Source organism: Diadema antillarum, unplaced genomic scaffold, assembly GCF_040938485.1.
Source record: "Diadema antillarum isolate AM-2024a unplaced genomic scaffold, OU_Dant_1.0 seq00000358_RagTag, whole genome shotgun sequence".
NCBI lineage: Eukaryota > Metazoa > Echinodermata > Echinoidea > Diadematoida > Diadematidae > Diadema > Diadema antillarum.
The window spans coordinates 320,393-333,880 of NW_027271364.1; the positions used below are offsets into that span (position 1 = coordinate 320,393).

Sequence of the window (13,488 nt, forward strand, 5' to 3'; positions counted from 1 at the left end):
ATACTGTATATGAGTATGATATTCATGTATAATATAAATTATTGATTGTACTTTCCTTGGCTTCTCAATACTTCAATGCCATGGTTTGCACCCACAAAGTAGAACAGTAATTCTTCTAATAACTGTTAATGGAAAAAAAAGGAAGAAAATTCATCATCAGTAATCATCCCACTAAACTCATACTGTTTGAGTGCCTAACCCTTCCATCACTAACAATATCACACATATATATTATATATATACTACTGACAGGAGCATGGCTGCCTGTGTATGTAATGACCTGTGTGTTGCAAAGTACCCAAGTTGGAAAAAGCAAGCAAATGAACTAAACTTACATGTTATACACATATATACACATAAAGTAACCCCAGGATGGCTGCATTAACACCAAAGGATTCTAAAGTAGCATGATGGAGTGGAGAGAAGATTGTATTTGCCAGTTCTTGCTTTGAATATATCTCTTTGCACGCTGCTTGCCAGCCTGGGTTACTCGTAATCTGATGCCACATGACTTGTTAAATGTCAGCACAGATAACTTGTAATGGTACTTTAATAGGAATCATGGGATTTGAGCACAACTTTATGCAGGCTGCTTCAAGACTATTAACCCGTTGAGGATGGACTGATTTTGCTATAACGCACATTTCCCATAGACACCTGCCTGAATATTCTCGGGACTCGTCTCCAATTGATTTTGGACATTAGGCCCTTATCATGTAGAATATGCACATTTTTGCTTCTTCTTCTTCTTCTTCTTTCTTTTTTTTTGGTGTAATATGTTAGGGCAATCAGTATTTTTCTGTAACTTGGAGAAGGTGATGCGCAGATTAGAGCAAAAAACTTTTATTACCTACAAAAAAAGGTACCTTTTCATGGTTCAGCCTTGCATTAAATGGGTGGTGTCTGGGTAGATATCTGGAATCCAGCCCTTTTCTACACTTTAGTGCAGTCCTGCTGTTGTGGTGGTTTGGGCGAGATATCACAACCTTTTGTGTGACCTGTGGAAAGATAAAGTAGCTTATGAGGATGGCTGGAGACACCTTCATTAGGAAGGACAACTTTGCTTGAGTCTCACTGAAACGTCTCTTGTATGATGATGACTCTTCTTTGATCGATTGAATGATTGACTTTATTTCATCACGGATAAAAGCCTGTTAGCTGGTTTTCAGCAAGGCCGTGAACAGTATACAAAGTGTGTGTTTACAAACAGAGTAGCAACAAATAGAATTTAATCAGAAATGTGACCTTTAAGTCAGAGTTACTTCAAGCTCTTTAAAGCTCTTTAAAGCTTGTAGTCTCCTACCTCATGTGCATAAAAACTGGAGAGCTTTCATCATTAGCCGTGAAAGGTAGAATGTTCAAAGCCCTCATAAAACGTCTGTGTATTCTTAACTTTTTTAAAAATGAAATTGCAAGTCTAATAAACCTATAAGATATTTTGCATAGTAGTATGCTCACAACAATTTACTTTCAAGATAAATTGGGCCATTTCCGTAAGGTGTATTGAGAGCATGGAACTGTGTTACCATTACATCAAATAAAGATAATGAATGCAAATGAGCAGACAAGGTATTTGTTCTCAGCGAAACAAATTCATATGCTCCTTGGGTACCAGCCTAATGATCCATTTGTTTTTGCTGCTAGGTATAGTGAGGGTGTGAAGCTAAGGTACATTGTATATTTTGTTGTTATGTATTGGAATAATGAGATGCAGCATGCAAAGATATGTACATTTCTACTTCAGTTATAAGATATTTATCCATATGTATTTATAACGTGTTTAGAGCAAGTAATCAAAGTCTCAGGAGAGAACAACAAAGACAAACAAAACATTTGAAGAAGCATTCTGTGGGTAACCTCAGAGCTTTGCATAAAGTTTGGTTGTAGAGAAATCAAGAATAAACCATGGAGATCTGTGAGGCTAGTTTAATACATAAGTAATGGGGGGATGGTCTTATACACCACATCCTGCATTCATGCCTAAGACTTTAACTCTCAAAGATAATGCCCATCATACTTGTAGGAGACAACTTACAGTGTAGCAATATGCTTTCAGGCATGTTGCAAGTTATTCTTTAGTACATTTTTTTTTTTGTAAAGCCTTGCTACTTTAGTGTATGTGGTTTGTGTTGTTGCATGTTGCACTGTTCATTGATTTGATAGAGTCTTGTCTTGGATTGTTTGGTTTCTGTTGTTGTTGTCATGGCCGACGGAACCATGGGGGCCGTGGGGGCTCGGGCCCCCACACTTTTTGTGCACCATACAAAGGAATACATAAGGTGTCATCACTTTTCCACTGAAGACCTTTTTTTTTTTTTTTTTTTTTTTTTTGCTTGTCAGCTGAAGAAACCCGGAAATGGAAGGGGAGAGATGAGCTGAGGACCCTTTTTTTCATGAAACCCGGAAGTGGGCCCCCACGCTTTTGAAAACGTTCCGCCGGCCCTGGTTGTTTTTATAACTGTCAGTGTTTTATTAGTGTTACAGTGTCGCATGTTGTCAATTGAATGTCCAAAGCATGTCAATATTGTAAACCTGTTGTGTGATCTGCTGTGTTGGTGTGAGTTCATCCAATCTTAAAGTAGAATCATTCGCATGCAGCTTGCAACCATTTCCCCCAAATATCTATTGAAGGATGAAGGAAGAGAAAAAAAAAAATCATTCCATCCACATGCCTCTCTATGTACATCAAATTTTCTTAAATTGATCATCTCGCAACCTTTGCTGTAGAAAGAAAATCAATTACAGCTCCTTGCACCCTTTCCTCAACCCTAAACCTAACAAGGCATGTCTCATCCTCCTGGTTCAGCTCTTCACCCCCACATTCCTCCTCCTCCTCCTCCTTCCTTCTCCTTTTCACCTTCCTTCACTCTGTCCATCCTTCCCCTGATGTCAGTCTCTTGGCGAACACTGACTCTTGCCTTCCTCCATTCACGATCCACTCTTATAGAAGATAGCCCCGCCTCAGCGGCCTGGATGCATGCAGATACCTCACAGAGCTCCACAGAGTAAGACCCTCATTTCCCAGTCTTTATGATTTAAATCGGTCAATGAATTGATTCTTTAGTCCTAGAAGTATTCTTTGGGTTGGGTTTCAGTTCTTATTCCCTCCAGATTTATTTTTTTTACTTTCTTTTTGCAGTTTTTTTTTTCTGTGCTTCGCTTTGCTCAGTTTCTGTGTTCTTATTTTACATTTTGTTGCAGCGTGTTGTTTTGTTGATGTAGTGGACAAGTTTAATCTGTTACCATCACATAATGATGGCCTATTGTGTACGCTTTGTTACGTTGTCATGGCTGTTTTGTGTATTGTTTTTGGATACTTACGATACACATAATTACACACGTCATAGGATAGACATTTGCCAATCCAGTTTGATTTATAGTTGGCATGCATTATGGCATTACAAAGTTCTTTCATTATGTAGCCTCATCAAATCCTCATGTTTTACTCCATCAGATAAAATTCACTTGAGGACAGTATTAAAAAAAAAAAATAAGGAGGAAAGTAGCACCCACACACTCTGTTATGATAAATAACATACATGTACAAAAGTAAGCAGGGTTTTGATTGGAATGGTACATGTATTACTTTCATCCGCCCTTCAAAACTAAAGTAAAAACAAGTAAAGACATCAATGACACAGACATGCCAGTCTTGTATATTGATGAAGTGCAGATTTACTATTTTCCCAAGGAAACACTAGTAGTCGATACGTTAAGCAAGCGGCAAATTTGGAATCCGCCTTGAGTGACATGTGAAGCAGTGACTCAAAGTGAGTTATCTGGGGCATGTCAAAAATGGGCCAAGGCCTGAGCGATGGATGGGGCTTGTTTGGGGCATGTCAAGCACACCTGAAAGAATTGAAACCTCTTGTCTAGACGTGCTGAAAGCTCTTAAGAGAAAAGTCCATTCAGACGAAGGGATGGCAATAATATAGTAGACGGAAAATGCAAGGGGATTGGGGAAGGGGGGAGGGGAGGCAGGAATCATAGATTCACATGCATTTGGGACGGTCATTTCCTGCACGCCTAATTGATAACTTTCCTCCGGAATTAGGAATGGGTAAGACAGGAGTCCTTACTCACCCCAGTGACCGAAACCTTGAGAATGAATTCTGTGTGTCACCGCTTGCCTTGGGGGGAGGCATCATCAACATCGTCTGGTTTTGACATTTCCTTTGAATGATGTGGGAAAGGATGCTCCTCCACTTCTCGTGATATGACTTATTCCCCAACTCTGCATCAAGTTTTGAATAAACTCCATTGTGCAACATTTTGTTATTCTGCCATATCTAGGCATAGGTTGTGGATGGAAACTCTTACTTGTGGCCATTTTAATTGTTGGGGGGGGGGGGGAGGGAGTACGGATTTAGATAACTTTATTCTGATAACCAGAGTCTGTAATATTTTGTAAGTTGTGAGAGGAATTTCAAACGTGCATATAATTGCTCAATGACATATGTTTTATTCTGAATGATGCAGGATGAGAGACTCTGGTAAATTTGAAACATAAATGATTTATGACGATAGGGAAACAATTATTCATTTGTCTCGCGAAGAAGATCGTAGAAAGGTGTACGACGTTTCGCTCGCTACTGCTGAGCTTCGTCAGGTACAATAAGACACGTTGGTGCGTGCACGCAAGTTATAGCGTGTATGCGGACGTGGTAGTGGGCCCGCGGCCGCCGGAGCCGGGTCGGGCAGTGCGCCACACTGTGTCCGCTGTATGCTGCGTTCATGCGGACCTAGTTGGCAGCACGTTTCCTCCCCCAGCGGGGCGGGCAGTGCGCCATCCTGTGGCCGCTGTTTACAGCGTCTATGCGGACCTAGTTGGCAGCACGTCGCCCCCCCGGGGCGGGCCGGGTAGTGAGTCCTCCTGCGTCCGTTGACTGCCGTCACGATTCGGTGGCTTTGGTTTGTGCATAGTGTGGTGGTGCATGCGAATGTAAACAGCGGCCACAGGATGGCGCACTGCCCGCCCCGCTGGGGGAGGAAACGTGCTGCCAACTAGGTCCGCGTGAACGCAGCATACAGCGGACACAGTGTGGCGCACTGCCCGACCCGGCTCCGGCGGCCGCGGGCCCACTACCACGTCCGCATACACGCTATAACTTGCGTGCACGCACCAACGTGTCTTATTGTACCTGACGAAGCTCAGCAGTAGCGAGCGAAACGTCGTACACCTTTCTACGATCTTCTTCGCGAGACAAATGAATAATTGTTTCCCTATCGTCATAGTATTCACCGCGATGGTCAACATCTTCACAATAAATGATTTAATTTATGTCGATGAGAATTTGAAGCAAAAAGGTTTGTCTAAAAGTATGGGTTTTTTTTTTTTTTTGGGGGGGGGTAAAAAATTTGTGTTGACTGATGATTCAAACTGAATTCTATGAATGGAAATGAAACTGTGCTGATATATCATATCTACCATCATTTGAGTGGTAGGATCATTCTACATCTGCTGATGCTAAAAATCCAACAGCCCTCATATTTCAAGCTTTTGAAAGTACCTGCATTCATCTCACATCCATTGAGCAAACCAGTCACCACCATCCATTTCCCCAAGATGTCATTTGCAAAAAAAAAAAAAAAAAAAAATGGGGGGGGGGGAACAGAAGTCCGCTTCATCAATCCTGATGCTTTGCATGGGGGGTCGAGAGAGGGATTGCCAAGAAGGATGATCTTCTTTTTCCGTCTTCTCAGGATCACCACGTAACATGGTGTCGTGCAGAAGTGATGATAGTTTGCGTGGAGTGGAGATGACTCGCCACAGCTATACTGAGTGATGCTGTGTGAGAGGGGCAACGATAATGATGAAGAGGATAAAATTATGACAGTGACAATGTCACTGCTGCTGCTGCTGAAATGATGATGATTGGTCACAGTGATTGGTGATGATGATGATGACAAAATGATTGATTATGACGATGATAAGGATGATGATGATTACAATGATGATAATGGTGATTGATGATGATGATGATGATGTTGATAATGGGGATTGATATTAGTGGTGATGATGTTGATACAGTGGACTCCTGTTATAACAAAATCCTCGGGACCGACAGTTTTCTTTCGTTATATCGAAATTTTGTTATAACCAAACAAATAAACAATGAAAATACATAGAACAGATAATGTTGCGGCCTGAATTTTTACCTCGTTGTAACCGGAATTTCGTTATAACCGTTTGTGTTATAACAGGAGTGCACTGTACAGGTAATATACTGATGATGATGATTATATCAGGAACATTGATGAAGGGGGGGGGGGGGGGAACTGGTGATGACAAGACCAGTTGCTGCTTGGAAAATAATGGAGATGATTTCTGTGGTGGTGGTGGTGGTGATGATGATGATAGTAGCTGTGATGTGGATGATACTGGGGGGGGGGGGGAGATTCTGGGGAAAATTATGCTGTTGGTTTACACTGTAGGAGTTCATTATGTTAACTTTACAAGTGTAATCGTCATTAAGACAATCGGTGTAAGGTATGGAAGTGACAATGATAGTAACCTTTAGTCTCATGACATTTGTGATTATGCATTGTACAATGTCAAAAGAATTCATTATATTCATATCAACAAAGGTGTGTGGGATACCCAATGAAGATCTATGTAATATGAAAAGTATAAGTGCATTATCATCATTATTCACCCTGGTTATTTTCTTTTCTAGTAATCTGGTTATCTAACTTGAGCCACAATATGTAACCACCAGAAGAGATCTAACCTTTGACATCAAGACAGTTTATACTTTAATGCATGTAGATCAGCAGAGTTTAAAAATGTGACATGCACAATATGAATATATGAATATATGACAATATGTCCATGCTGTCAAATGTTTAATACACTTTGCCAGTTTGCCTGAAACTAGAATTGTCCAAGTTAATGCAGTTTCATAAGAAAATACAAGATCAGACAGCATATTATTTTATATCTATTCTGAATGGGACCATCTGATGTCAACATCAGTATGAAGACCCTGTTGATAAAAGTTTGTATGCATGTATCTGTAAATTAAATGATTTGGGCTCTGTGGCATAAAAATGTAAGATCATATAATGTTATGTACATGTACCCTGTATATGTAAAAAAAAACCACCCCCCCCCCCATAAATATGTCTGAATTATCAAACATAAAGATGTTTGATAATTCTGTGTAACAGAAAGAGTTCTGTTTGATTTCAAACATTAAAATCAAACAGAAGTGCCATGAATCAGACATATGTGTACTATAGATAAAATTGAGCCAAAGTGTCTGAAATCAAACATTAATAGTTTTTATTGATTCCGCAGCATCGACATGCATAAAAAGCTATGGTTCATATTGAACATAAAATCAAACATAACTTGCTTTATGGCCAATCAGAAACAAGGGGGGGGGGGGGATGGGAGGGGATGTGATTTTCACACATAGGCTCATCCATGCATAATCATCGGCTCAAAATCAAACGTGCAAATTTAGTTTTATTTTATTTACTTTTGTGCAATGCCATTTATGCTTGATCCCAAGTTACAATTTATGTTTGTTTTACCTATTATGTACACTTGTAAAAAAATAAAATAAATAAATAAAAATAGAATCTCACTAGATAAGTTTGGTCTGTCCCTTAGGAACCTGCCCCGCTCCTACACCCCTTGCATAGAAGATGGCTCCTACCAGGGAGACGCTGGCGAATCACTCGCAGACGAATGCAACGATGAGATGTTGTCCTGGCTCGATGACCAGGAAGGTGTCCAGAAGGAAGGCACGCTTGTATGACAGCGCCATAGAACTCTTTAAGAGAGGGAGAAAGCAGCTCTTGTATTCTAGGTAGGCCTGGTGCATTGTTTTTTTACATGTATGTACTGTATGTGCTTTCTGTATGTAATGTAAGACTTCAACTGTAAAACCAGAAATTCTTGCGTGCATGAAACTTTTGTGAAATTCGCAAGGAGCCAAGATTCACAAAAGTAAAATGTATGCAAAAGTTCTTGTAGACACAATGCATTGAATGCCAGTGGCAATTCGTAAAAGTTTCATGAGCAAAAAAGGCCATTGGCTCCAAATCGCAAAAGTTTCATATTGTGAATATTTCTAGTTTTACAGATCTCCATACTCTCTGTGTTGTTTTTTGAAGGGGATATTGAAGTATAACATTAGAGCTGTTTCCATATTGCTGCTGTATATTAACTTTCTCCGTCTTCATCTATACATGTTTTTATCTCTGTCTCAATCTTTTTATCTCTTTCTCTCTTTAATGGTAAAATTAGTAAACACCATGTGTTGAAATGGAAATCAGCTTATGCGACGTTGTCAAATTAGCAATCAGTGTATATTCAGCTTAATGTTTGAGTGGCAATACAATTTCACAAGCCAAAGAAGGGTTACCAGAGATTTTGTGTAAAGTCACAAATTACTGCGTAGCAAGCTTTTATTGGGTCATCAACCCTGCCGTGCAGATCATCAAATCCCATATCCCAAGTTCTGCTTGACTCAGTGGCATCAAAACTGTTGTAAAGTATGACGATGGCAGCAAAATGATATTGGCCAAAATTAATGTGTGGCATATCGTGGGAAACGTTCATTACACCAACCAGGATGTGTGACGAAAGGACCATCAGTAGATGGTATGTCTCATTTACCTTTCGTCTCGTAGAATACACAATCTCAGGAGGGAAAAAACAAAACAAACAAAAAAATGCTCTGAGGAAGTATATCTTTGTGGGGTATTCACCAAGGTATCCAGTGCTCACGTTTGCCTTTGTGAAGTTTACCCTGCCCTTTTTGTTTCTTTTGGCCAAAAACAAAGTGCACGTACAAATTTCTGCTGAAGTAAGACCACATTTTTAGATTATCATTGTATGAATAGATTGTGTCTATTAATCATCTTGTTGTGCACCTCTTCAGGAAAATGAAACAATGGAAATTTTTCTTTTCCTTCCTGTAACTATATTCCACAGTGACAAAAGACAGTCAAGAAAAATATCCCCTCTTAAGGCAGTATATCATGTTCATAATCATGACAAGCTACAACCTCTTCAATATACTGTTTACATCATGTATTTTGTAGGCATATTTGGTGAATTGTGACTCATAAGACAAATTTGCCAATAGTTGAATTCACGATCAAGAATCAGAGAGATACAATGAGAAATAAAAGTGTCATCCCTTCTCAAGAGAAATGTTTGTGATATTATAAACTTTAAGATGATAAACATTGCATTTCTGTTTTAAAGGGATGGTATAGTACTGGTTGGGATGAGGAATCACTTTTAAGTTTTTGCGAGATATTTAGAAACCACTCTACAAAATGTTTTTAAAGAGCATACAATTCTAAGAGGAATTCAAAATTTATTTGGTGAAAATTGGTTTTAAAATAGCTGGGATATTAAAAAACAATGCAAAACACAGTGATCCGAATAAAAGGTACAGGATGTAGGTCCCACCATTTAGTAGGATTGCTTAATTTTGGGTATTTCAGTCATTTCAAAACCAATTTCCATAAAATAAACTTCGAATTCCTCTTAGAACTATATGTTCTTTCATATTTCATGAGAGGTTTCTCATTATCTCAAAAAATCATCATCAAAAATATTGGAAACCTGGGGTTCTATATATCTCAACCAAAACTGTACCATCCCTTCATAAAAGTGAAGCAGTAAAATTCAGTTTTTATCGAAATATCAGTTTTTAAAGACTCCTTGAAATATATTGCTTATATAGTAAGCAAGAAAGTAGTGTTTCTTCATGCTCATTCCACCAAATTGAGTGCAATTCACTGGAGTTTGAAAAGATGGTTGATGATTCTTTGCTCTATCTTCTGCTCCTTTGCTCCCCCTTTCCAACGACAGGTTTAAAGCGTACTTCTCATATACCAAAGGATGATGCAATCAAGGCAATCAGCTGGAAGCCGCCATCTTGTCTTGCCTCTTCTTCGTCGCCAGTGGGCTCCATCTCATCAAGTTCAGAGTAGAATGTCACGAGGACAATTTTTGTTGCATTTCTGATCGAAGCTGCCAAACATATGCTGTCCTGCCATCTTGTTTCTGGTTCGTCGGATTTCTTCATGTGTCATCGTGTTCTGTACGGAACCATCTTCTATGCTGTGGATCGCGGAGGATATATTTTTGTTTTGTTATAAAAGGTTGCATTCTTTTTCAGAGTGCATTTTGTATGACATTTGACTCTCCTGAGCTCATGCTATGTATTATTATGCTTTGATGGTAAACTGTCTCTCTTTAATTATGAGTACAAACCTTATATGATTAGCAAAACATTCTGTCCAGTACCTTTCCCTCCTCCCCCCCCCCCCCCCACACTGCCCCTGAAAATTAAGAACAATCAACATGGTGAAAATATTGTGAAAGATAAGAGCTGTGCTCTGTGTGGATTTTACATCACATTATCAGGCACCGAAATATTAACAGCAGAGTGGGCTTGCAAAATACTTAACTTTTTTTTTTACAGTTGGGAATTGAGCACACAAGATGCTGGTAATAAAGTCAAGCTATCCCCAACGAGGTAGTTATCCTGTGGTGATGCACATAAATCACAGTCTGTCATCCCTTCATTTCTTATCTTTTGTACTGTCATTGGCCAGACAAAATTATGCTCTCAATTCAGGAGGGTACATCAGATATTCAAGATATGTGAATTAATACTGCCTGTAATAACTGTTACAGTATTGAGAATGTCAAATGTCAAAAGTTTAGTTTAAGCCTAAATTTGTTTTTGCTTTTATGAGAGATTATACCTCAAGGGTAGTTTAATGCAGCATTCTTTCAGAGGGAAAGGAAAGTGAAGCAAGGGTGTTAGCAAAATTTGGAAAGCAAGACTACGCACAGACGCAGACACACACATACACACACACACACACAGGGGAAAACTGTGATTGTGAGTGTGATCTTGTGTTCAAAGCAAATTCTATTATTTCGCAAGCAATGCCCCATTGCACTGATAACACTGGTTACCTTGTGGTCCCATTTCTTTTTTGACACCACCAATTTCAAGTTAACAACTCTTCTTTTTTTTTCAAGTATATTATTTGCTTGATCATAACGATACTTATCAATTTATTGTTTATTATATGATTAGTGGTGCTTTTGTTGTTCTTGTTCTTGTTTACAACAGGATGTAGCAGCTTTTAGTACCTCAGTGGTACACAAATTTGCACAAATGTTTCACCACGGTCATGAATTAATCTTATTTCTTGATACATCCAAAGAATGACAACAACAAAACCTCACTGATGTGTATGCTATCTGAGAGTTCCTGTCAGATAGCATAGTCTGCTTACATTGCTTTGATTTTTTTTTCCAGTCATAATGCAAAACCATTATATGATTCAATAAATCACTTGTGTTTACAAAAACAAAAACAAAAAAAAAGTTTGTGAGGGAATGTTTATGAGAGGTGGCAAATTTACTCTTTTCTGTTACCCAATGCATTTGACATAGTGAATTCAGCGGAGACATTATATGATGCGTGGAGGTGTAAACTGTGCAAGTTTTCACTCCCAGGAATGTCCGTCCATCTGCCATTTATGCTATGACACGGGCAGAATGGAATGCTCTGTGATGGAAGAGGCAAAGTTGCCAATTTGCATTCTCACCTTGTCCTGTAATAAGCTGTGATAACTAACACTTAGCACTAAGAGCCAAATGCTAAACAGTATTCACTGGCCAGATTATTCTACGAGGAGAAATAGCCTAACTTCACAGATTTCTTATTGTATCTTCTCTTTTTGTTTCAATCCTTATTTTCTCCTTGTAATATTTTCAAGTAGTATATAGTGTACAGAAATTTTTAATGTCAAATGTCTATATTTATATGTGTATAAACTTTGTATTGTCCGTATGATTGTGAGCAGTATATATAACAGAACTAAAGTTGAGTGCTGTATCTGAAATGCACTACAGGCTATATTCAGGAATTGTGATTAAAACGAAGTAGCACCAAAGCTTTTTTTGTAATAACTCAAATTTCATCTGAAGTTGAAGTAAGTGCACACACTCAAAGAAAAATATTTGTGTTTTTAATCTCCTTTTTTCTTGAAAGTCTTATCCTAATACTAGATTTGACTTCTTGAGCGATGTACTGTGCAAGTGACAGAAAGTGTGAATCTACTTTGATAAAGGGGGATTTTCTGAATAACAAAGACCCTTTGAATTTCATGTAACCATGACCTCTTTCCTGTAGAATGTATACACTCCTGTCACACAGAGTTTGATGTTTAAGAACAAAAAAAAAAAAAATTCTGAAGCTAAACCAGTCTTTAAGATGCAATCATTATGACTAATGGTTGTGAAATCATGATTAGCGCATCTCAATTATCAGTAGGGAAATATTCATGATGTACTGGTATGTTCACATCGAGCAGTAGGTGTGGTGAGTAGTATATGTAGTAGTCCCTGACAGTTGTTTGTGAATACTAATGAGGGACAACTGACAAAATCTGTTTCTCACAACTCCAGGTAACAATTTGTAATCAGCAAGATAAATATATGTACTTTCTGGACATCTACAGACGTCTGACATCAGAATGTACTGATGCTTAGGTACACATGAAGTTGCTGAATATGTAGGGATATATGTACCTTTTGTTTGGTGGGCATACTACGCCTCATTATGTGATGTTGCACTCTGGATTATAATCCGATACCTCTTGACAGTGATGCACCGAGTAGCCTTCCTACAATGTACTCTGCAGTCCATCTGTTGTTTCCTGAAGCTCCAGCCAAAGATGATAGGTCATACAAGAATGATGTTTAACAAGTTTGGCTCGAACTTCATCCCTGTTCATGTTTTGTTTTGTTTTTTTTTGTTTTTTAAAGAAATGGATGTACTGTTTGCTTTACACGGTGTGCATTCTGAAGGTGCTTCTAAAGACTTGTTATGATTAAGCCGACTTCCTCTTTGCCTACGGATACTGATGTCTGAATATCAAAGTTTACACCATGTATTGACCATAAATTGAGTGGTGTAAGCTAATATGCAATTTGTCATTATATCAAGCTACAGAGGTTTGTGTTCATGTGTGTGTGTGGATATAGGCCTGTCACAATGTTTTTGATATGAGGGCTACACTCCTTTAAAGTTTGAAGTACCAGTGTAGGTAGAAGGTTTAGAAGAAAGTATGAGTATCAACCAACACACGTTAAGTGACAAAGCTTGCCATTTAAGATTAGCATGGAATCCCCTATCCTTCCCCCTTTTCTTATCACACTCTAAGCTCTCACAGCCATGCCTTTCTAACAGCAATAAAAGACAAGAAAAATGGTGTCTTGATTTACAAAGTTACCATTCCATAATCCATTGTATGGTTGTGCTACACAGAAGAAAATGAGTTCTGTACAGTTCATGCTGCAAGAGAAGAGATTTTATTCATTTGAAGTTGTTCAGCTTTTCTTTTGACATTGCTGAAATCGAGGTTTTAACTATCATACCATTATTATTACATATATGTATGGATGAGGTCATTTTTGCTTGTGGAAAGATTTGA

General features: G+C 38.6%; 1 protein-coding gene across 2 annotated transcripts in view; it reads left to right on the forward strand.

Moving 5' to 3' along the window:
* The window catches only part of LOC139731123 (uncharacterized), a 163,668-nt gene extending 153,385 nt beyond the window's left edge, over positions 1-10,283 (forward strand). The window contains exons 16-17 of one of the 2 annotated variants that reach the window (XM_071642005.1): positions 7,619-7,817; positions 9,839-10,283. In XM_071642005.1, coding sequence (XP_071498106.1) covers positions 7,619-7,766 — 148 coding nt within the window. In that variant the 3' untranslated portion in view covers positions 7,767-7,817; positions 9,839-10,283. Of the gene's footprint in view, positions 1-2,947; positions 3,006-7,618; positions 7,818-9,838 lie in introns of those variants that run through there. The other variant, XM_071642006.1, reaches the window with a different exon arrangement.
* The last annotated feature ends 3,205 nt before the right edge of the window (positions 10,284-13,488 follow it).